The 23,085-nt window shown below is 58.2% G+C and overlaps 10 protein-coding genes across 10 annotated transcripts; 7 read left to right on the forward strand and 3 right to left on the reverse strand.

Moving 5' to 3' along the window:
• Positions 1–339: 339 nt before the first annotated feature.
• VDAG_06446 (mitochondrial nuclease) lies at positions 340–1,395 on the reverse strand (the record flags this gene model as incomplete). The annotated part of the gene is made up of 1 exon (XM_009658824.1): positions 340–1,395. The coding sequence occupies one exon, from the start codon at positions 1,393–1,395 to the stop codon at positions 340–342; it is 1,056 nt and encodes a 351-aa protein (XP_009657119.1).
• Positions 1,396–3,265: 1,870 nt separating this feature from the next.
• VDAG_06447 (vacuolar membrane zinc transporter) lies at positions 3,266–5,032 on the forward strand (the record flags this gene model as incomplete). The annotated part of the gene is made up of 3 exons (XM_009658825.1): positions 3,266–3,344; positions 3,428–3,558; positions 3,668–5,032. 3 exons carry the CDS (start codon positions 3,266–3,268, stop codon positions 5,030–5,032), a joined length of 1,575 nt encoding a protein of 524 aa, XP_009657120.1.
• A 523-nt stretch (positions 5,033–5,555) lies between these two features.
• Positions 5,556–7,302, reverse strand: VDAG_06448 (zinc finger protein; the record flags this gene model as incomplete). Its single annotated transcript, XM_009658826.1, has 2 exons — positions 5,556–7,165; positions 7,224–7,302. The coding sequence occupies 2 exons, from the start codon at positions 7,300–7,302 to the stop codon at positions 5,556–5,558; spliced, it is 1,689 nt and encodes a 562-aa protein (XP_009657121.1).
• Positions 7,303–8,155: 853 nt separating this feature from the next.
• On the forward strand, positions 8,156–9,608 carry VDAG_06449 (uncharacterized protein; the record flags this gene model as incomplete). The annotated part of the gene is made up of 2 exons (XM_009658827.1): positions 8,156–9,352; positions 9,426–9,608. 2 exons carry the CDS (start codon positions 8,156–8,158, stop codon positions 9,606–9,608), a joined length of 1,380 nt encoding a protein of 459 aa, XP_009657122.1.
• A 988-nt stretch (positions 9,609–10,596) lies between these two features.
• On the forward strand, positions 10,597–11,338 carry VDAG_06450 (uncharacterized protein; the record flags this gene model as incomplete). Its single annotated transcript, XM_009658828.1, has 2 exons — positions 10,597–10,611; positions 10,673–11,338. 2 exons carry the CDS (start codon positions 10,597–10,599, stop codon positions 11,336–11,338), a joined length of 681 nt encoding a protein of 226 aa, XP_009657123.1.
• Positions 11,339–11,841: 503 nt separating this feature from the next.
• Positions 11,842–12,485, forward strand: VDAG_06451 (DNA-directed RNA polymerases I; the record flags this gene model as incomplete). Its single annotated transcript, XM_009658829.1, has 4 exons — positions 11,842–11,879; positions 11,948–12,202; positions 12,271–12,390; positions 12,449–12,485. The coding sequence occupies 4 exons, from the start codon at positions 11,842–11,844 to the stop codon at positions 12,483–12,485; spliced, it is 450 nt and encodes a 149-aa protein (XP_009657124.1).
• A 1,322-nt stretch (positions 12,486–13,807) lies between these two features.
• Positions 13,808–14,808, forward strand: VDAG_06452 (S-formylglutathione hydrolase; the record flags this gene model as incomplete). The annotated part of the gene is made up of 3 exons (XM_009658830.1): positions 13,808–14,476; positions 14,568–14,672; positions 14,728–14,808. 3 exons carry the CDS (start codon positions 13,808–13,810, stop codon positions 14,806–14,808), a joined length of 855 nt encoding a protein of 284 aa, XP_009657125.1.
• A 425-nt stretch (positions 14,809–15,233) lies between these two features.
• On the reverse strand, positions 15,234–17,871 carry VDAG_06453 (MesA; the record flags this gene model as incomplete). The annotated part of the gene is made up of 3 exons (XM_009658831.1): positions 15,234–15,653; positions 15,705–16,964; positions 17,020–17,871. The coding sequence occupies 3 exons, from the start codon at positions 17,869–17,871 to the stop codon at positions 15,234–15,236; spliced, it is 2,532 nt and encodes an 843-aa protein (XP_009657126.1).
• Positions 17,872–19,239: 1,368 nt separating this feature from the next.
• On the forward strand, positions 19,240–20,258 carry VDAG_06454 (uncharacterized protein; the record flags this gene model as incomplete). The annotated part of the gene is made up of 3 exons (XM_009658832.1): positions 19,240–19,242; positions 19,329–19,767; positions 19,840–20,258. 3 exons carry the CDS (start codon positions 19,240–19,242, stop codon positions 20,256–20,258), a joined length of 861 nt encoding a protein of 286 aa, XP_009657127.1.
• A 419-nt stretch (positions 20,259–20,677) lies between these two features.
• Positions 20,678–21,854, forward strand: VDAG_06455 (dihydroorotase; the record flags this gene model as incomplete). Its single annotated transcript, XM_009658833.1, has 4 exons — positions 20,678–20,719; positions 20,770–21,324; positions 21,375–21,465; positions 21,535–21,854. 4 exons carry the CDS (start codon positions 20,678–20,680, stop codon positions 21,852–21,854), a joined length of 1,008 nt encoding a protein of 335 aa, XP_009657128.1.
• Between the last annotated feature and the right edge of the window lie 1,231 nt (positions 21,855–23,085).

Raw genomic sequence — 23,085 nt, forward strand, 5'->3', positions numbered from 1 at the left:
ATGTCGTGTTCCTTCGTTCGACGGTGGTGACCCGCCACAAGCATGGTGATGCAGTTTGATATAGTATGTCATGTTGCCCTTGGTTTCTATCTAGGGGGGTCAGGGGGCGGATGCTAATGTATGGGGGGGAGCCCCTGTGATCGTCCCATGCTCGCGCCGTGTTTCTACAAAAAAGGATGCGTACAATGCCATGAAGAAGATGATCTGGTGAAGGCCGTGAGGAGTCGTCCATGCCCCCTTCTCTCTCTCTCTCTCTCTCTCTCTCTCTACGACAAGATCCTATCGTACACAACAAACAAACAAACAAACAGTATCCAGCCGCCGCGCCTACAACCCCGCCTACGACCGCGGCGCCCCCTTGCCGCCGAGCTGCTTCTGCCTGTCGCTGTAGTCCTTGACGACAATGGCGCAGGTGGCGTCGGCGCACAGGCGCCTGCGGCGCTGGACGGGCAGCTTGGGGGCAAACTCGAGGCCGGTGGCGCGCTCGACGGCCTCGAGGGGCATCTCAAAGTCGGCGAGGGGCTTGTCGTTGGGGATGGGGGCGTTGGGCAGGACAAAGGCGCCGACGGCGACGTTGCCGCCGGGCCGGCCGTCCTCGGCGAGGATGACCTTGTAAAAGTGGGTGGGCACGGCGACGCTCGGGGGGCTGCCGATGACCTCGTAGCGCGTGTACCACTTGCCGTCGACGGGGTCGCGCTTGGGCAGGTAGAGGGGCCCCGTGGCGACGCGGACGCTGGGGTAGCGCTGGGTGAGGCGGCGGCAGAAGTCCTCCAGGTGGGCCCAGTAGTCGCGGTTGAAGCCGTCGCCGACCTGGGGGCACATGTTGGTGAGGTAGAAGGTGTCGTCCATGGCCGTCTGGGACCACTTTGCGTCGGCGGCGGGGACCTGGTGGCCGCGGTCGTAGCCCGAGCGGAAGTAGTCCTTGAGCTTGGCCTGGAACTTGTCGGGCACCTGGGGGTCCTCGAGGAAGACCGAGTGCTTGCGGTCGGCGTCGCGGGCGGCGAGCGAGGCCGGCGTCATGTGCTCGACGACCCAGTGGGGGTTGCGGGTGCGGCGGTCGTAGGCGCTCACGAGGGAGGGGCGCGAGGATACGTCGGCGTGGGGGCCGGGGAAGCCATATTGGAACCAGCCGGCGGGGTCGACAGGCTTGAGGACAGGGAGGTTCGCGTGTGGCCCCGCGGCGGCGGCAGCGGCGGCGGGTGGTGGTGGTGGTGGGTTGGTGAAGATTTGCGAGGCGGGCACAGGCACAGTCGGCGCGGCGGCCAGATGTGTCGGGACATTGAGGGTGGCCTCGGGCTGCTTGGATGAGCGGAGAGAGTACATGGTGGCTGTGAGAGCGGCGCCACTTCCAGCGCCGAGGGCAGCGACGAGGGCAATGGAGGCGGTTTTCGACATGGTGAAGACGGCGGGCGGCGCTGCAGGGGACCAAGGGGGAAATATAGTAAGTAGGCCAAGTAGGGAAAAAAGGGAACAAGTGAAGAGATGGAAGAAGAGAAAGAGCGGCAACGTCAGGAGTGATGCTCTGATGACTTGATGGCGGCCACGCGGGGGGAGGTGGGCATGTGGTGAAAGAGGTGTGCGAGGCTGTCTCTGATCGAGCAGATGGCAGATGCAGATGGCAGATGGCAGATGCAGATGACAAGATGGCAGATGGGACCCCCTTCGAAGGGTCGGACAAAGTTGGGGTTCTGGCAAATTTTAGGGCGATTCCGCCAGGGGATCTTCAGGGACCGTTACGGGGGAGGTTGAGCCTGGCAGCCGACATTTTGCCGGTCGAGTCTTTGCACCTAGGCACCTTGAGGTACCTATTTTGCTATTTACCTACTTGAGTACCACCTACTGTATTCGTAAGGTGCTAGTCGGCTGCTATGCGCACGGGAGGCTCCCCTTGTCCTGCCCGTCATCCTCTACGAACGTAGGGCCCCGCGACCGGGACACCTGCCAGTCTGCCTGCCTGTAGGTACGTATACCTTAGGTACCTACCAATGTCCCTCAAGGTGCCGCCGAAGACTCGTGGCTAGGAACCTCATCTCAGGTCGGGTGCCCCCACGACATGGGATGCAAAGCTGCAAACCACAACTCATTGGAAACCAAGCAACTGAGCGCAGTACTGTAGATTTGCGTCTTTCAAATTCACTGTGAATTCCTGACTTTGTTTGGCAAACCTCAGCACGCGTCCAACATGACAGCAACAAATCAGCTGCTCATACTCGTGACAAGGTCCTGCAAGGTTTGGCCTACGATCGACGCTACCACCACAAGCAATCAGCGGTCTGCAGGGACGGGCCGTGTCGATGAGCAGGCCTGTCCATCCACGCTTTGGGCGTCGTTGGGGCGTTCGTACATTCTGCCATGAAGCGCACAAGCAAGTCACCGAGTCGAGGTTCTCGGCCTCTGCTTTGGCCTCTCTCTGCCTCTGTCAAACCAAACAGCCTTACTGTGGTGATGGCATGTTGACTCGAGAGGTAGGCATTCTGAAGCAAGATCACGCCCCTTCAGAAGAGGTAGGCAGGCAAGGTAGCCAAGAAGCCTCAGGCAGTCGAAGCTTGCGGGGATGGGGACCTTGATGGCTGGGCATGCATGTGCAGGGTACGAAGTAGTACTATGTACATGTATGTCGCTGGTGATGGCCCAAGTCGGTCTGGTTCAGAGACCAACAGGATACGTACCCCGGCACCTGGGTACATGTACTTGTACAGTACGCTTCTCTGACCCCTGCTCCCAAGATGCGAAGCTCAAGTGCCCTGGTTCCCCACCTTTCCCCAATTACGAATGGCCTGCGTCTGCGACTCCTGCTCCCAGTGAGTGACGACTGCTTTCTTTCTTCCTCGATCGCCATCCTGCCACTGCATTCACCTCGCTCGACTTGTCTCTCGACTTGTCTTCTTGGCTGCTCTTTGCAACTCGCCATCCTACGGCATCCCTATTCATCACCCCGATTCCAATTCTGCAGCACCAGCACCTCGCGGCACCACAGTCTGCCCCTCCTCATCTGGAACTGGAAATCCTCGCCCACCTAGTCTTCCCCCCCACCAGAGAGTACCAAAGTCCCAGGTCAGCAAACTCGCTCCAACTGATTCGTCAGAGTCGACCATCCAGACCTGCAACAGCGCCGCCACAACCACCACACAGAAAAAGCCTTCTCGACCGACCCGGCGACCTCCCTTCGCTGCTTCCTCTCCTCTCCGATCACCCTCAACGTGCCATGCGCTCGGGTCAGCCTCTTTTCAGGAACAGATCGTAAAGAGGCGGGTGGTTGCCCTTCATGTCCGACGCCGCCATGGAGCCTACGTCTCTGGACAATGACACGCGTGGATGGATCATGTGCCTGGTCAGCGGCATTGGTGGGTGACCCTGCATAGTCAACGAGCTGATTGTCTCTTGTCATGCCTCTGTCGTCCTCTGCCCTCTGCTCACAGTCTGACAGCTTGTGTCGTCGGTGCGAGTATCATCTACGTGGATCTGCTCATTTGTCGACTCCCCAGCAAGCGAGATTTTCGCATCCAGGACAGCAATGTCTTCCTCGCGTGCGCTCTCAGCTTGAGCTTTGGTGTCATGGTGCGTCATTCTTTCGTTTGCATTTTGCATGCATCCAGCCCCGCCAACCTCCGACATGCCCGCCAAGCATCATGGGAACCACAAGCTGACTGATCGTCTTCTTCCACAGCAATTCTCCGCCCTCTACAGCATGCTCCCCGAAGCCAAGTCCTATCTCAAAGAAGGCGGTTACTCAGATCAGATTGCCGGCGCCATTCTCATGGGCTGCTTCATCGGCGGCTTTGTCGGCATCCAAGCCGTCTCGCGATTATTGCACCAATTCATGCCGTCCCACGTTGTCGACTGCGATCACACCCACGACGAGAACGAACACCGCTCCCGAAGCCTCAGTCGCAAAACATCCTCGCGCGTCAGCAATCGCCATGCGCATCACAAGCATGATTCCGACGACGCCAATGGCCATGACCATGGCCACAGCCACGGGCATGGATACCCTCACGCCAACGGAGCCGCCCACGAGTCAACCCCGCTGCTCAACACGCTGTCCGAGGAGGGCAGTGCCAGGCCTGCATCAGGAAGACGACTCACAACGAGGCAGACCATGCCGGCCAGGACAGTGGTGAGAAGCCGCACTCTCACCGTTGATCGTCGACCGTCCATGGCACAGGTCCAGAAACGCGTCATGTCCTTTGTCAAGGACACCAAAAGCAACTGTGACGAAGGAGGGCCCTGCTTCGGCTACACGGATCCCTGCGGACAAGAGTGCTTCAAGCATCTGGGCAGTCGCTCCGCGGCCTCGTCGCGCCATTCCACCTTGGTCCGCGCCTCGACCGGCCACTTTCATCCAACCTCGAGCGGACCGCACAGTCGCGAACGGGAAGAAGACATTGAATCGATAGGGTCTCCTGCCAGCCCGCGACACCCCAGGAGCCGCACGGCGTCTCGCGAACCCCTGAATGGGAATCTGGAGGAGGCTGACACTGAGGTCCAGAGTGAGGACTGCTCCTCTATGGAGGAAGACATCGAGGCGCAGCACCACCACCACGTCCCTACCAATGCATTCCTCTCGCTCGGCCTGCAGACCTCTATTGCCATTGCCCTGCACAAATTTCCCGAGGGGTTCATCACCTATGCCACCAACCACGCGAACCCCAGCCTGGGCTTTAGCGTCTTCATGGCTCTTTTCGTTCACAACATCAGTGAGGGCTTCGCCATGGCCCTCCCGCTCTACATGGCTCTTGGGTCCCGTCTCCGGGCTCTACTATGGTCCTCCCTCCTCGGCGGTCTCTCGCAGCCCCTAGGCGCTGCCATCGCCGTACTCTGGTTCCGCATTGCCAACCACACCCACATGGCTCCCAGCGCTGTCGCCTACGCATGCATGTTCGCCGTCACCGCGGGCATCATGGTCAGCGTGGCGCTACAGCTTTTCGTCGAGGCGCTCTGCCTCGACCACAACCGTAACCTCTGCATCTTCTTCGGCTTTCTGGGCATGGCGCTGCTCGGCGTCAGCAGCGCGATTGCATCGGCGCCTTGAGAGGCGATACACGAGCCTCGGCGGGCCACTGCATTTCACAGCTTGAGTTTAGGTATAAGGCGTTTACAGGCTGTCCTCATTGGTTTTGGCTGTCGGAGTATGGATTGCTGGGGGCGGCGTGCTTGCTGTTTGGGCGCACTGGGAATGAGTCTTTGCGGCATATATACATATAGAGTCATGTTGAGCCCGCAGCTCGGCTGGGCATACCACTCTCGTATTCTTTGTGACTGGGTCGATGGGTATGTACTTGCTGGATGAAGGTCTTCATTCCATGCACGCAATGAGGAGCGACTTCAAGAGGATCGTTTCCCTCGGACACGAGCCGAGTTCGAGATTTGCACACGGAGACTGGAGAGAAATTCCCCGCGTCAATTGATTGTCTTTACATGTAATCTAATGTTGTGGCTCATAGCCGGGTATCCCTACAGCTCATAAAGTCATGCCCTTCTATTTTGGTCCAGCCTTTCGTCGTGATTCCATCATGCCCTCCGAGCTCCGCAAGGTACACACACACACACACACCTCACTCCATGGCAAACATGCCCTCCCCGAGCGCCGGGTCAATAAAGCGGCTAAAGTCCTCGTCAATCAGCGCCCGCATCGCCGCCTCGTCATGCTGCCACGCCACGTCCTGCTGGCCGGCCCCCGGCACGGCCGCCGCGTCGAGCCCAAACGTGTCGTCGGCGCCGATCCAAAAGTCATCGTCCTGCGGCACGCGGATGAGGGGGTCCGCCTCGTCGCGGTAGACGATCTCCTGGCTGACGCCGAGGAAGGGCAGCTCGGGCATGGGGCGGTCGGCGACGTCGATCTGCGGCTGCGGGCGCTGGGGCTGGGTCTTGGCGGGCGTGTCGTCGGCCGAGGCCTCGGTGCCGAGGCGGAGGACTTCGGCCTCGATCGGCGAGGGCGGGTGGTGCGCGAGGTGGAGGTCGAGGTCGTGGGCGCGGAAGAAGCGCTCGGCGCAGTGGGGCATGGTGCAGGCGATGGGGCGGTCGGTGCCGGCGACCTGGTCCATGACGGTCGCGGTCGTGCGCCTGCGCTTGTGGTGCGCGGCGGTGCCGGCTTGGTTGTCGTCGTCGCGGTCGGCGAGGGGCGCGGGGACGGGCCGCTCGATGCCGAGGTGGACGTGGCGGATGTGGGCCTCGAGGTTGCCCTTGGTCACAAAGGCGGTGCCGCAGCCCTGCCCGCGCGGCCAGGCGGCGAGGTCGGCGGTCGTGGCGTGCTCGGCCTGGCCGCAGACGAAGCGGAGGCCCTCGTGGGCGGAGCGGACGTGGGCGTTGAGGTTGCTCTTCTTGGTGAACTTTTTGTCGCAGCCGGGCCAGGCGCAGGGGATCGTCTTGCGGGCCTCGAGCGGGATGCCCGAGTGGTAGAGCTCGACGTGGCGCTCGAGCTCGGCCTGCCCCTTGCACTTTTGGTCGCAGAAGATGCAGTTGAGGTGCTCCTTGCGGATGTGCGTCTGGAGGAGCAGCAGGCTCGTGAAGCCCACGCGCCGCGGGGGCCGGTCGCCGCCGGGGTCGGCCTCGAGCTCGCACTCGTCGCACCAGAAGCTCGGCTCGCTGTGGTCGCGCTTGGTGTGGTTGCGCAGGGCGCCCTGCGAGTCGAAGCCGGCGTGGCACCCCTGCTCGGGGCAGAGGTAGGCGGGACCGCCCTGGTGTTCGGCGCGGATGTGACGCTGCAGCGTGTTGTGCTTGCGGAAGCTCTGGTCGCACGGCGGGTAGTCGCGGCAGCGGAAGCGGTTCTGGCCGGCGTGGACCTCCTGATGACGGCGCAGGCGGGTGGCGGTCAGGAAGGACTTGCCGCAATCCTCGGTGGTGCACACGTAGGAACGCTCCTGGCTGTGGGAGCCCTTGACGTGCTGTCGCAGATGCTTTTCCTCGCGATACGTCTTGTCACATCCATCGTGGGTACACTTGTAAGGGCGGTCGTCGGTATGTGAGCGGAGGTGAGCGGCGAGGCGGGCAGGCCGGTTAAAGGTCTTTTCGCAGTCGGGATATGTGCACTTGATCGTCTTAAAGTCGGAGGGGAACTTGCGAGAGCGGTTGGACAATGCAGTTGTGGCCGTGTAGACCGTCTCTGGCTTGGCCGTATCGGCCGAGTAGCTCGTGGTATCGTCATACTCTTCATCGTCTACTTGAGCTGGAGGTTGGTCAGTGGGTGGGCAGCAGGCATGGAGGGGTACAATGGCTGAACAAACCTGTGGGATCGAGGGGCTCAATGACCAGTTTCTTGGCTATCACAGCCTCGGCCTCTTCAGCTGCCTTGCGCTTCGACATATTGTCCTTTGCATACAATCGGTGCTACTTCATGGACAAGATGTGAGAGACTGGACAATGGAAGCTCTACGTGCAAGCAGCGGCAGGAACTCTGGCCTGGGCATGGGAGAAAATTCGCGGCAGAAACAGGCGGTGACGGTCACTTTTCGCGCGTTGTGGGGCTGGGAAAGGGTTCAGCGGGGGCTTGTGGGACCTCGCCAGACGACCAAAGACTCTAGTCCTGTTTGAGCTGGTCGTCCCCGTCAAGTCAGGTGACATGGCTCTCGGCCGTTAACTGCATGTCAATTCACACGGTGTGTTGGTGCAAGACTGCAACCCCCTGAACTGACACCATCCTGATGAAGAACCCCAGCCCTTTGCGTGACAAGCGAGAGAGCGCCTGTAGCTCTTCACCAGGCTCGTGGTTTGATAAGAAAGGCCATTCTTCTTCAAGACGCTTTTCAAGATATTGACGGGCAGCCAGAGGAAATCGACCGACCCGCGTGTCATTTGACATCCATCTTCGTCATGAGCGTGGGCAGGAAACTCGTGATGGAGCAGTCTCGAGCCCTTTGGGCCCCCAAGTTGTCTGGCCTCATCTGCAGGGGCCCAGTGGCTCAGCTATCTGCAGTCCAGATCCGACGAGATTACCCAGCCTTCTCAAATCGTACGCGCCCCTAGGCCTCCAGCTGCCAAGTTGGCCGCAAGGCGTATCCCTAGACACCCCCTGGTTCCCACATGCCTTGACTCGGCGCCTTCGCTGAGCTCATAAGGAGCGTCTCTGCCCGCTTACTCTTATCACGCAGCGTGTGTCCTGTATACTAACCTAGCTTTCTCATACGGCTCGTCGACTTGCCTTCCTGCCCAACCCACCATGTCGTCTGTTGCAGGAACACCAACCCCGCAGGGGAAAAAGACCCCTACAAGAGGGAAGAAGAACTCGGATCCTCTACACCAGATGAAAGAACAGACAACGATGGCCGGACATTTACCAATGGGCAAGGAGACAGCACCTAACGGTACTCCAACACCGCCAGCTACGCCACCCCAGTCAGCCAAATCAACATCGAAAAAGAGAAGAGTTGAAGCCGCTGGCTCCCAAGCGCCAGTTACTCCTGCCAACTCGCATGCCTCGAGCGAGACTCTGCAGCATTCAAGGCCCCCTTTACCCCGGGAAACACAGTCAGCACCGATCGTCTTACAGCACGGCACTAAGAAAAGCTCTGATGGAAAGGCTCCTGGAAATTCGTCGCCGTACCAAATTGACGCCAGTATAGGAGACCTTCTCAAGTCCCCCACTATAGGAAGAGGATCATCAGATGTCGGGAAGGTGGGACATATTTATGTATGTCCTGTCGTCAACTGCGGCCACCACAAGCTTCTGTTCAAGATCGGGATAGCCAGCAACTCTGTTCAAGCGCGATTGAACGATATCAGCAAAGTGTGCGAAAGAGGAAAGCTGGAGCCTCTCAACGCCCACCAACGACCTATCCGGCAATACAAGCGGGCAGAGAGGCTGATCCATGCCGAGCTTCGAAACTTCAAGGCCGAATTTGAGTGCAACTGCGGTTCCGACCACAGGGAATACTTCGATATCGACAAGCACGTCGCGCTCGAGGTGACGCATCGCTGGGCTGTTCTCTGCGAAGCAAACCCGTGGGACCGGAGCCATAAGCTACAAAGCTTCTGGGAGCACCGCTTGAACAGGCGGCCACAATGCGATGAGACCGAGACCGTGCATGATCACGAGCAGCGGGCGAAGCGCTGGAGACAATTCATCAATCCAGAGCCCTGGGATATTGCTGTCTACAATGTCGTATCGGTAGCGACGTCATTCATGCCATGGAGGTGGCATTGGGTGGCCCTGCTGCAGAGCCTTTATCTGTCCTATGTAACCTTTCCGGACCCCGTTTCCGTCCTGTCCTTGGTTGCCTTGGTCGTGTGGATGACCATGGAGAGAGATCTCAAGGGGACCCCCCTTTTCTGGGAAACTACCAGGACCATTGACGAAAATTTGTTTCCAACTCCCAAAGCCAAACGGACGTCAGCTGATGCTACAAGCAACGACAAGGTAAGTGCAAATCCATTACCTCTGGGGGCGAAGATGCGTTGTCGACACTGGCAGCTGACTGATTACTGGCTAGGAGGAGGAGATCCAGCGTGATCCGGTAGAAGAGACTTGTGATCACGATACCGAGATGCGAGATGCAGAATTGTCAGACACGTCAGAGATTCAGGTGACCACGCCGAGTCGCAAAAGTTCTCAGCAATCCTCTCGAAAAAAGCGCGACAAAGACGCTGATGTCGTAGTGGCAACAGCAAGTTAGTCGTGGCTTGAGCAGGTTCGAAGCTTTTGTTCGTGTCTTTGCTTCCTGCAGTCTGGCTTTTTGGCGCTTTTGTCCTGTCGACGTCTGATGAAGAGGATTTTGTATATGAAATCATGACCTTTGTGGCAACTTTTGCTTTGATGGCATTTTTGAATCTGCAACTCAGCTTCCTGTTCGTCAGTCTATTTGTTTCGAGCCGGCCCTCAGACGGACTCACTTGGACGTGGAGGCACCGGCTGTTGGGCGTCAGTGTTACCGGCGAATAGACCAATTGCAATTGAAACCCCCAAAGTGTGTTGAGCAGCCACACTATAGATATGAGCGCAAGTTCGTAGTCCCCCGGAGTATTGACTAGGCTCTGTTCTACTGGTACTCGTGGCCGGCTTGTAGAAACGCTACATGTATGTGAGCGAGCGATGAGCTGTGCCAGTGTACAGATGAAGTTCGGAGACGTTTCTGAGTTTAAGGAAAGCGGCAAATGAAAGCGACAGTCATTCTACCCGAAAACATTGGTTCCTTCGCGGTGTCGCGAGAATCACTATCGCCAGACCTTAGGTGGCGGGCCAGGGCCTCCCGGGGCAATGAGGGAGGCACTCTAGCCACACGCAGCCTCTGGCCTGGCCACAGGAAGAGCCTCTCACATGACTGTTCATCAGCTGAGCGGCTATAAGTATGTGTGCCCAACCCCACCTCGTGGTGATTTGGGTTGGCAGGTTGCCGCAAAAATCAAAGAGAGTAACATTCCCACGAGTGTCTTTGAATGGCGGACGCTATTGCCATGGTGGGAATTGGTTTGCGTGTCACCAGGGTAGTGACAGGCAGATTCGCGCGCCTGTACCGAGTGTATCGCAGGAACGGCATGCTCACGACACTTTTGTTCACTGTGCTCCCTGACACGTCGTCGACCCTCGACCGCATCGAGACAATCCTGTCGGGCACAGGATCAGAAATATCGGAGTATCGGCAGTCGCTGAGCTCCAATATGAACATGGCTGCCGTGGCTGTAAGTGCCCCACCAGCTCAAGCTTGAATGACGCAAAGCGATTCCAACCACTGCATTCCAGGGCGCCATTACTGCGCAGGTAGCCATCACGGGGTTGTCCTTGGAGGCCAGAAGCCAGGCGCACTGGACTGCCTCGGCCTTCCTTACTGCGAGCATCGCTTTCGGCGTCATATCCGTCTACGTCAGTTTCATAGTCCAGCAGGAGCTCAACGGCCTCCTGGGATCGACCGGCGTCGCGGATTGGCTCTCCGTACCACTCACGCAAGCAGAGCTGCAAGAGAAAGCCAACCAGCTATATCAAGACCCGGCATTGGTTGACACGGAGTTGTCGGTGCCGCTTGAGCGAGAAGTCCAACCCGAGAACGGCGCAGCCAGGCCGGGTCTGACCCGGGAGGCCTCAGCGCTGGCTGCCATCTTGCTCTCGGCTCCGTCGGGCCTCCTCGCACTATCCTTGAACGCCTTTGTCATTGGCTTGGGTATCTATCTGGGCTGCACGTATACCGACAACCTGATATCCGAGCTGGGAAAAGGCGGTTCGCTGGGAGTACTTGTCTTTTACATTGTTGCGTCCGCGACGGCCACCTTTCTTTACACGTTTCCTCAGCTTGTAAAGTCGTCGGAAAAATATGACGATCAAGTAGTCACAAGCTTGAGGAGGCAGATTGAGCTTTTGGACAGCATCTTGAGAGATCGACAGTCGAGCGATCAACGCAGGCAGGGCGTTTAGGGAGTACTGAGATTCGGTACTGTGGATCTCCACATACCCCATGGCCCTCGTTTGACTTGGGTACTTGTGCGAGGTAGAGTTTTCAGGTACAGACTCAAGTCACTGTAAGTGAGCATATGTGGTTAAGAATAGGTGTAGTGGATTGCGTCGCGGGGGCACCCTTTTGCCAGGTAATAACGATTCCGAGTGAGCAGACGAGGGTGGTAGTTCAATGGTTATGGGACCATGGCAGTAGTAGCTTTCCTAGCGATGTACACTTTCAGATCGCGTCAACCAGCCTTATCGTGTAGTTGTGACCCGGCAAAACCCCGGCCCAGATGGGTCCCACGCTAAGGTAGGTCCTTCGGAAAACAAAGGCAACTGCGGGAATCCCTGCAGGGCAGCCTCGCATTCAATATTTTTTCACGACTCCATTGATCAGGCCTTCCCTATCACGACCGATTTACGACAAAGCACGTCCAACTCACCCACGCGCCAAACACCCCCGCCGAATCACCTCCAAAATGTCTGACATGGGCGATGACCACGATATGGGGGCGCAGTACGTCTAGCCCCTCCAAGCCATCGCGTCTTTCTCGACGGGCGACATACAACTAACCCAGCATGCAGCGAGGACGCCTTCGATGACGACGAGGCGTTCGACTACGACGAGTTCCCCGAAGAAGACGAGAAGAAGGACGAGGAGGAGGATGGCGAGGACAACATCATCAACGCCGGCGACCCCTCAGCGGCGGCCGCTGCCGCCAAGAACAGCACCCTATCGCACAAGGACATGAAGATCCCCGACGACCAGCGGACCACGACGCCCTACATGACAAAGTACGAGAAGGCCCGCATTCTCGGCACGCGGGCGCTGCAGATCAGGTAGGCCACGAACCTCCAGGCCGTATGCACAAACGGGAGCGCCTCGGACTGACCGCAGGCCTTGACAGCATGAACGCGCCGGTGCTGGTTGATCTCGAGGGCGAGACGGATCCTCTGCAGATTGCGATCAAGGAGCTCCGCGAGAAGAAGATCCCCCTGATCGTGCGCCGGTATATGCCGGACGGATAGTGAGCCTTGCCTCTAGTGTTCGGCAGACGCTAGTTTTGCTGACTACTTTTCTCCCAGCTACGAGGATTGGACTTGCGAAGAGCTGCTCCAGTGAGCAAAAGGTTCGATACATGCATGGGGGATGGCAGGCAGGGGACCAGCTCGGGGGGGGGAGTAACCATACGCCCAGTCTCCTACCGCAGGTGCATCAGACGCAGCTGGCTCGAGCTACGTTGCGGGCTGCTGAGGCGACTTCCCAGGGACGACGGTGCCGTCATATGAATTTAGCGCGGCGTTTCAGGATAAAAGAGACTCGATTTCCAACAGCCGGTAGTGCCTGATGCGTCGTTCGAGCAGTCAGCTTCCTGGCTGTGGACTCTCAGGTCTGGCCAGGTTGCATATTTGCGGGTGCAGAGCCCAGGCGAACACACGGCGCGAACAGCCAGAGTTGAGGGACAAGTATGAATATGGTCAGCATTTCATCAGCGCCATCATATGTTCTAGACTTGTGCAGACTAGAGGACAGGCAAGCATGCGTCGCTCGTCACAGGGGAGCTCTCACACTCCATGCTGTGTTTGACCATCAACAGTAGTCGACTGAACTACCCAAAACCTTGGCATGACGCAACTGTCATAATCAAACCTGTCAGAGAGTTTGACTGGATCTGACTGGCTTGGTCGCGGATGGCATGCTATTTTGTTTTGGCCACCTCAAACACTACGCAGTCTTGATCCAAGAGACGCAGACTGGCGGTGCCTGGAATGAGACCTGTTTAGAAATAACTGAATAACAAAACCCGGGGTTCAGCTGTTGACAGAAATCAAACTGACTACATTACATAATTTTCGAGGCAGCGACACAGAGTGAACGTTCCTGCAGTCACAAAGTCTTTTCGCATCGAACAGCATTGCGACATTCATTTCGGCAGTTGTGTTACTACACACACAATACGTCCTAGGCTGGTTCGGGATGGGACAATTGATCCTTGGTCCGCGCTCACCTGCTCCCCTCCTCCGACACAGATCGTATGTGTGATTCCCAGCGCTCACTCCTTGGTTGGACCGTAGTCGTACAAGGCTATGAAGTAATTCTGATCCAGAGGACACTGTCGTTCCATGCCCTCGGAACCGCGTTGCGGCAGAACAAGACCAATTGCCGGCCTGGCCCGTCACAATGACGCTTCGGGCTCGCGAGTGCGGGGTGTTGGAGCTCCATGGTGGGGTTGATTGAGCTCCCCCCGATGATGCGCCCAGCAAACAGCCCTGGAGATATCTCGGTCTTGCTCCGGAGTCTTAAGCCTCTCTCCTCCTACATCTCCCCTCCCCCAACCATTCAAGTTGCTTCTTCAGTTCCTGGTTCTATCCCAGAGATCCTCTCGAGCAACCGAAGCGCAAAGTACTGCCATCGTCCCACGTCTCCTCTCAGCAACCGCAATCATGGCATTCACCACCAAGGCGACCATCGCCTCCTTCGGCGGCCAGCTCCTCAAGCTCTCCCACGCCTCGAGCACCACAAAGACCGACATGGCCTTGAACCTCTACCTGCCGCCCTCGTCCGCCAAGTCGCCCGTCCCGCTGCTCATCTACCTCTCCGGCCTGACCTGCACGCCCGACAACGCCACGGAGAAGTCCTTCATCCAGTCCACCGCCGCGGTGCGGGGCATCGCCGTGCTCCTCCCCGACACGTCGCCCCGCGGCCTCGACATCGCCGGCGCCAACGACGCCTACGACTTTGGCGAGGCGGCCTCCTTCTACATCGACGCCCAAAAGGCGCCCTACGCCGACAACTACAAGATGGAGACGTACCTCGTCCGCGAGCTGCCGGGCCTCCTCGAGAGGGACTTTGCCGACAGGATCGACTTCCAGCGCGTCTCCATCACGGGCCACTCCATGGGCGGCCACGGCGCCCTGACCCTGTACCTCAAGCACCCGGGCCTGTACAAGAGCGTCAGCGCCTTTGCGCCCATTGCCAACCCGAGCAGGTGCCCCTGGGGCGAGAAGGCCTTCAAGGGCTACCTCGGCGACGACGTCGACGAGTGGAAGAAGCACGATGCCACCGAGCTCGTCAAGGGCTGGAAGGGCCCCCTGAACGCCCTCATTGATGTTGTCAGTAGCCAGCCCCCCTGCTCGCTCGTCTGGGTTTCGTTTCTGTGCCCTCGAGAGTAAATAAAGACGACAGCACACTGACCTTGCGCAGGGCACGGGCGACAACTTTTACAAGCAGGGCCAGCTCCTCCCGGAGAACTTCGAGGCCGCCGTCAAGGAGGCGGGTCTGTCCGGTCTGGAGCTGCGCTACCAAAAGGTGAGCCTCGCGCGTCAAATGTCCCCTCATGCGAATCTGCAGCTGACGGTCCCAGGACTACGACCACTCATACTTCTTCATGGCCTCTTTCCAGCACGACCACGTTAACCACGCCGCCAAGTTCCTCGGCGTGTAGCTGTTGACGAGGGAGGGAGAAGCGGGTAGTAAGAGAGGCAGAGCAGCCAAAAAAGTATAAATTCTAGCGACACGCCAGAGAAGCCAACGCAGTGTCTTGGTATGGGATGCGCGCAATGCAATGTGCTAGTGATGAGCCCCAAGGTGATATCTCTTCATGCCTTCGTTCCTTCCCGTGCCATCCCGTTCCCTCCTCCCATCATGAAAACTCGTGGAAAATATGCCTCCCATGATCCGACCAGAAAACTCGCCAAGAGAAAGAAAGCGACCACCCCTGCGAATGGGTGCTCTAGACGTTCAGGAAGCTGTCAGCCCGAGAGGGCGTCGCATCCGCAACGACGACTCTGTGGATGACGACCCCCGCGTGGTGGCGGCTGACGACGCCCCGGACCGTGACCTGGTGGTGGATGAACCCCTGGACAGCGCCTAGCTAATCCGCCTCTCCAGCTCCGGACTCAGCCCCTCCTTCTCCAGCTTTGTGCGCATGTCGGCGTCCGTCTCGCGGCGGATGCGCATGTACGCCAGCTTCTCGAATCTGCTGAGTCCCTTCCACCAGTGCTGCCCAGCCTCGTGTTCGCCAATGCGCTCCAACAGGTCCGCCGTTCGCGTGCGCACCTCGCGGTCCTTGTGGAAGAGGCCCAGTGCGAGGTAGAACAAGCCCGCGTGTGACTCGGGCGCCACACTGAGGAAGAGGCAGATCTCGTCGTAAGAGAAGATGTATTTTGAAAAGGCAATGTAGATTTCTCGGCTCTGCGCCGGGTTGAGGCGCTGCGTTCGTAGACGATCGTGCATGTGATGCAGGTCCAGACCCTTGAGCGGGCGGATTGTATATATTTGTGCGAGGTCCTGCGTTTCTGTGTCAGTCAAATCCAGCAGCATGGTGTTCAGTGGTCTTACCTGGATGAAGCTGTAGTAGCTCCGCGTGTTCCGCCAACCCTCGATCCTCGTCACGTTGCCTGCGAGTTCCTTCTGTCTCGACGGCTCGTCTACCCATACGTAGCCGTGCCCATTAACCCCCGTGGAGCCCATGTCTAAGTCATCGCCACCGATATATAGGGCACTAGCACCATATACGCCCTCCTCAAAGGCGGCTGCGATTCGTGTGAACTTGATTACCCAATCGCGCCACTTTGCGCGGATGACCCGTTCACCACGCCGCGCGGCAATGCTCTTTAAAATGTCCTGCATAAACGCCTGATCGCCTGTTAAATCTGTCTCGGCCGAGATTCTCGATGTGCCGCCAACAAGCCCGGCGAAGGACGGATTCTGCTGTTGGAAGTATACCATGCCCTCCGTCACCGTCGCGGGCTCAATTTTGCTGCTGATCTTGACCTTGCCCGTCGGCAAGTCGCACAGAACATCCCACCACTCGGGGTGCAGCTCGAATGTCGGATTTGTCACGCCGGCGATGAAGCCAGGGACGTTCAACAGATCGTCAATCTTGGTCAAATCCGTATAAGGGAAAGCGTGTCGGGTGAAGCCCCGTAGCGTGCCGCCCGAAGCCAAGGCGCACGCTGCAAGCACAGCTTCGGCCACCTCTCCGGATGGCAAGTTGTGGCCGAGAAAGATGACGCGCTTCTGCGTCAACAAGGCATTGGCGAGAACGATGATGGGGTGCGTGTTTGGACCATTGGTCGTCAAGTGTGCGTGCAGTGGGAATGGCTGCACTGCTTTGCCATGTGATTCAGAAAACTTTTGGATGAGTTTGATCAAGGAGAAGTCGCCGACGGTCTCAGGCATGACCGCGACGGGGATCTTGATCGGAATCGGGATTCCCTTATACATAACCTTGCTCTCGAATTCGTGTGTGTCTCTTGGTACCGAGTACTTGGCCTGCATCTGGCCCTGGCCCTCAATGTACGCTTTGGTGCCGGCTCTTGAGATGCCCTGCTGTTTTGAGAGGCTGCGATTCACGTCGAACGGCTGGTCGTCGTCGAGCTCTTCGCCCCTGTCCTCAGCGAGGCGCATCTGGATCATCTGCTCAAACTTTTCCACAAACAGATCTTTGTTGTCGCTGGCCAGCAGAAGATGTCTTTCCAACAAGCTGAGCTTGGGCATGAGAGACAGGTCCATCGCATTGACCGCGTCATACAGCATGGACAATGTCTCTGGGACAGGCGACTTGAAGTATTCTTCCAGAGCCAACAGTAACAAAGGCTAAGAAGCTGATTAGTAAAGCGAACTCAGTCTGGCCTGAGAGTACGTGTCCAACCTTGTAAATGTGTAAAAATGGGTGTCGTGTGCAAATCGCCATGGCCTTGACAACAGCGCCTCGCTTGACAGTCTTGTCTTGTTTCGTGTTGACCAGGTTGAGCACGTGGATGAGTGGCGGACCCTCACCACCTTCTGGCTCGCTGTCGGTGGATTCGTCGTCGTCAAAATCGTCTAGGTCGTCATCCTCCTCTTCATCGTCTTCTTCGTCCCCTTCTCCGTCCTCGTCTTCTTCGTCAAGGATTCCTGCAGCCTCATTGTGTCTTCTCCTCCTCCTCTTACGCCTCCTTTCTTTCCTCTTGCGCTCCTCGTCTTCCTCCTCTTGGCTCGTATCCTTGTGCAGGAAGAATATGGTCCAGTCCTGGTTGCGCACATGGGCCTGGTCGGGCAACATGAGCTCGGCAAGCATGTGTTCGTCGCCTGTGATCGCCACAGGATACTGATGCTCCATCACTGGGCCCCGGTCAATGTCGAATGACGCCACCAGAATGTACTCGACGTGGTTCTCAGTGGACCCTCGTGGGTACTGCGAGCGCAACTTGCGCGGCGGGTGCGCATCGGGGTTATAGCGGCGCGGCGCCGAAAGGGATGAGTGCTGGGAGGACAGGCCAGTCGATGGAGTCTTGGACTTGGAGCTGGGGTCCGAAGAGCGGTCTATCTCTGCGATGGGCGGTTGCGGCGACCGCGAAGGACGCGAGTGATTAGACATTTGCGAGGGAGAGCGCGAGGCGGGAAAGCTAGAGAGAGAGGTTCGACGACTGGGCCAGGGGCCATTGGGTCCATTGGGACCAGGAAATTGAGTATTACTGGGTGCGCGGGTCAGGAAGGGGAGGGCCGCGCTTGTTGAGGCCATCGTATATCGCCGGCGGTTGTGTAAGTGGCCGGACTAGGCTGAGGTGGTGGTGGGCGAGGCGGCAGCGACAGCCATTCGGTTGAAAGCGTTGGCAGCTGTGCTTGTTCGTGCGGGTAGATTGTCGATTTGTGACCATGCACAGGGACGTACAATGGCAGCACGACAGGAATGGGGGGGGGAGAGCGACGAGCGAAGGCGGGCGCGGTATCGCAAAGACGTGTTCGGTCGGCGTGTTCCCCCCTTAAAGGTCGGTCCCCGAAGTGAGAAGAGGGGATGTACCGGAAAGTCGGCGAGGAGCCACGGGGAGCCACGAGGAGCCACGAGGAGCCACGCAGTGGATGTGGGTTCGGTTCCGAAATGATCAGACTCTGAACGAGGGCTCCAAGAAGACGAGCTTCGAGCGCTGAACGGTGCTTCCACAAGTGTCAATGCGGCGGGTTTCTTGTTAGTGGGATGTACGAGGTGCGCAGGAAGCTCTTGAGGATCTGGGGCGAGACATGGTCCTCTTCGAAGGTGGGCGGGCTGTCGAGTTGTCGGCAAAGCAGCAGCAGCACGCACCCTAGGGAGGCCCAAAAGCCCAAAATGCCGGAAACACAGCGCCCTCAAGGGTCGGTCAGGGTCACCTCCTGAGTTGGGACAGGGGTTTCGACACGGAGAATGGTGGGTGCGGTGCGGCCGTCGATGGAGTAAAATGGGATGGACGTCTGGTGCTTGTCGGCTGGTCTCGCAAGGTCCTCTCTCCCCCCCCTCCTTTTCCAATCCCCCTCCCCTTTGAGCCCGTCGAGCCCCCCATTTCTGGCCCCCTTTCCCAAGTCACGGCCAGGATTGGCTCGATTGGTTCCCATGGCCCCTGCTTGTCAAGGCTGAAAGCCGCTTAGCGCCTTGTGCGCGCTGGTAGGGTCCAGACATGAAACGAGTCCCACCCGGCCAATCGAGGAGCCATGTGAGCGCCGCATCAAAGGGCACACCAGCCACGGCCCACTTCACACATGCCGATGGGGAACGAGGCTGTCGTTGTCTGGGGAAAGCGCCCCTTGTTTACTTTCCGTCAGCCACGATCCACAGCCATCAACATTCGCCGGTCCAAGACGTCAGACAGCATCATTCGTGACTTGCATCAACCCTCTCGAACGACAGGCAAAGCAACGAAAGAAAAGTACCGTACCGCTCCTGCTCTCAACGGCCTAGCTCCATATTGTGAAGCATTGACTGTTTGTCACCAAGAATCTGCGGCCTGCTTTCCCCTCCTTGCGTCCTCTTCTTGTCGTCACCGGTCTTGGCAGGAAGGTCCCGATCGACGACCGACAACACGGCACTTGCTCCCTCCCAGAGTAAAATCACACACGCGCGCCCGCAAACTCCACAGCCATGGTATGTTCGGCCCGAGACATCGGATTTGAGCCTCCTTCCCCTGCGAATCGTCCAAGGCCTGACTTTGCCTCGTCTCCATGTGTTAGGCCACGCCTGTCGCCGGCTACAAACCCTCTCCACTGGGATATGGGTCTCCACGCAGCTCTCCATTCCGTCGCCCCGAATCGCCCGCCTCACCTTCCAGCCCATCTTTGAGACAGACAACACCATCAGCATCACCCACAAAAACACCCTCTCGCACCAGCCGGTCAAGCTTCGCTGAGCCGCCGACGACGCCCACCCGCACTGCCGACAGTTGGACGCCAAGAGCACTCCCCCAGACTCCACCGCGCGTCGACATGCAGGCATCGCCAAAGGTCGCCACCCGGTCGTCGCCTGTCAAGACGACCGCCATGAACGGCAACGCCCTGTCGCAGCTGCAGCCAACCCAGGTGCGAACGCTGCGCGAGGGCTTTGAGATCCTGGACCGGGACAGTGATGGCGTCGTCAACAGGGAGGACGTGGCCGATATGCTGACACAGCTGGGTACGTCGCTCCGGAAGCAGTTTTTTTTTTTTTTTTTTTTACCCTCTGTCCACGAGACTGACGGTCATGCAGGACTACCCGCGAACGCCTCCGACGTTTCCAAGTTCTTTCCTCCATCGGCTCCGCAGACGATGACGATGGCCGTCTTTCTGAATACACTAGCCGCCATGCTGGCGACGCTCTCGCCCCAGGCAGAGCTGCTGTCGGCCTTTTCGGCGTTTGACGACGATGACAGCGGTCAGATAGATCTGGCCGAACTCCGCGATGCTCTCCTCAACACGGCGCCCGAGCCGGGCGAGCGTGCGCTGACACCGGCAGAGGTTGATCAGGTCATGCAAGGGTTCACCGGGCGAAGGGCATTCAGCCGCAACATGCAAGGCGGATTAGGCAAGCGTGGTGAGGTTTTCCGGTACCAGGAATTCGTCAACTCGGTCATGGGCTCCAATAATGGTACTTCAGAGGCGGCTTCGGCAGAGACGTCTGAGAACTGAGAGGGGGCGGTTTCGTTTTGTTTGGCGGGGGGCGGGCACTGGAGCTGTACCAGCAATCGTGGGACGAAGGCACTCTCAAGGAAGCAGGATTCAGAGAGGCCATCGCCCAGAGGATATGGATATAAGTAATGCGCAGTCATGGTATCGGAGTTTGCAGGGTGTGTTCAAGTATCTGTATTTTGTACAGGGTTTGGTTTGCTGATGCCACAATGTGTTGCGCCTCTGTTGCCTTTGCCAATACTTTTGCTTTGGCCATATTTACCCCACCATCGATGCTCTTATCGTCTTATCTGCATCCCGTAACCGCGGGGCAACCTCCGCAAAATATCTTCGGTTGCACCCCGCCATTGCTCGCTTCAATTGACACTTATCGAAGACGAATTCGTGCGACAACGGTCAATTGAAGCACAATCCCCGCCATGAAGGACACATACACTTTCCCCGCCGCGGCTGACTTCCATGTATGTCACCCCTCGGTCCGAATGCGTGCCGCAAGACTGAGCTCGCCCAGGTCCACCTCCGTGATGGCGACATGAGCCGGGCTGTCGTGCCGACGATTCGCGACGGCGGCGTCGACACGGTCTACGTGATGCCGAACCTGATCCCGCCCGTCACCACGGTCGCCCAGGCGCTGGCCTACAAGGAGCGGCTCCAAGCCATCGACAACAGTGTCAACTACCTCATGACGCTCTTCCTCGACGAGAGCATCACGCCCGAGGTCGTCCGCGCGGCCAAGAAGGCCGGCATCGCCGGCATCAAGTCGTACCCCAAGGGCACGACGACCAACTCGTCCGGCGGTGTCGTCAGCTACGAGCCCTACGACGCCACCTTTGCCGCCATGGAGGAGGTCGGCCTCGTGCTCAACATCCACGGCGAGGTGCCCAACAACACGCAAAAGGACGTGTCGGTCATGAACGCCGAGTCCAAGTTCCTGCCGACGCTGCTCGAGGTGCACGCCAAGTTCCCCAAGCTCAGGATCGTGCTCGAGCACGTCACGACGGCGGACGCCTGCGAGGCGGTGCGCAGCTGCGGCCCCACCGTCGCCGGCACCATCACAGCCCACACTGTCTCTCGTCATCGACCAGGCCGTCGGCGACGTTTTTCTGCTACTGCAAGCCGGTGGCCAAGTCGCCCGAGGACCGGCGCGCTCTGCTCAACGCGCTCGTGACGAGCAACGGAAAGTTCTTCCTCGGCACCGACAGCGCCCGTAAGCCTGCTCCCCCTTGCTCTGAAAGAAAGACGTGATTTTTGGACTTGATATGCTAACGAGATGCAGCGCATGACATCAGCGCCAAGAAGGGCAAGGGCAGCGCGGCGGCAGGTGTCTTCACGCAACCCCACGCTTCGCAGTACATCCTGACGGCCCTGGAGGAGGGCATCGCGCGGGAGGACATCAAGGATGAGCAGGTGACCGAGGAAGTTCTCCGCGGTTTCTTGAGCGAGTGGGGACGCAAGTTCTACGGCGTTGAGCCGGCGACGCAGAAGATCGTGCTTACCAAGGGCGACAAGGTCATCCCCGAATCCGTCAAGGACGCAGGCGTCGAGGTTGTGCATTACCGGGCTGGCACCAAGACCTGGGACTTGAAGTGGCAGTAGGGTTTGCATCATTTGGGGGGCCGGGGGATTTAGGATTCGGGGTTGAGACAAAAAAGGGGGTAAGAGGTGTTTGTGAGGAAATACCTAGGTGAGGGGCGAGACATTAGGATCCAAGACTCATTAAAACGAAACACTCAACAACACTGGAAAGAGGTGCCTGTGTCGAAACGAAAGCAGGACAAGTACATGTACGTCACATGTTGACATGGAGACGATGTTTTGCAGGGGTTATCACAAGTTGAAATCTCGGCTAAGTGGTATGGGAGGTCAAGAGTCCTGGATGTTGCTCCAGAGGAACCAAGAGTCGAAGCTCTACGCGGCACAGCAACATGAAGAGGGACAGAGTAGTAATTCGAAAACTAGTATGGGCATTGTTGCAATCCCGCAAATGCCAATGAACCTGTAGTCAGTCGCGCCATCCCACAAGAACGGGAGGCTGGGATTTGCTGCTGCAGTTGCTGCAGGCCTGCGCACTGGCACCCGAGCAGTCAGTTGAGTGACAGCATAGCCGCGAGGCCCCCTCCCCCCCCCTCTTTCCCTTCCCTCCCGCCAACGCTAGGTCCCGATGCCGGTGCCGCCCACCCTGAGTGCTACTTGCCGCCGCAAAATCTGGACGGCGGCAGGGATCCCGCATGTTTGCCCCACCGAACCTTCTCGAACCGGTCAGTTGGGAGCACACTTGTGGGACGGTTTCCTACAAAGGCCTCGATAGAGACATGCCAATATTGAGTTGGAGGGGAGGTTAGAAGGGGGATCCTGGCAACACCTGTGGCAAGCCTCACGCTCACCTTGATTGATATCGATGCCATCCAGCATGACATGTCCTTCATTGGGTGTCTAGACACAGGAAAAAAAATCTGTGGCTAGGATATGCACATGCACAGCCAGTACTAGGTTGTAATTTTTGTGCTCATCCACCGTTGTGCATAGAGAAAGGTCACAAGTTCTGTGCCTATTGGTTCTGGCGGCGGCGGCTCGTCGTTGACTCTCTACGTGGGGTTGACCAGTAATGTAGAGGATACCTGACATAATGGCGACGCCGCAGGTGGTCCAGATGTACCGAGTACCCCACTCCCGAAACCTCCCAGCCCATCACTTTTTCTCGTCACCTAACGCAACGCCCACTGAAAGCCCCCCCCCCCCCCCCCCCTGACGCCCAATGAACCTGGCAGTCCGTGTGCACATCACCAGGAGGCAACTTTGTCCAGACTGATGTGCAAAAGCTGATAAA

Source organism: Verticillium dahliae, genomic scaffold (genome assembly GCF_000150675.1).
Source record: "Verticillium dahliae VdLs.17 supercont1.12 genomic scaffold, whole genome shotgun sequence".
Classification (NCBI taxonomy): domain Eukaryota; kingdom Fungi; phylum Ascomycota; class Sordariomycetes; order Glomerellales; family Plectosphaerellaceae; genus Verticillium; species Verticillium dahliae.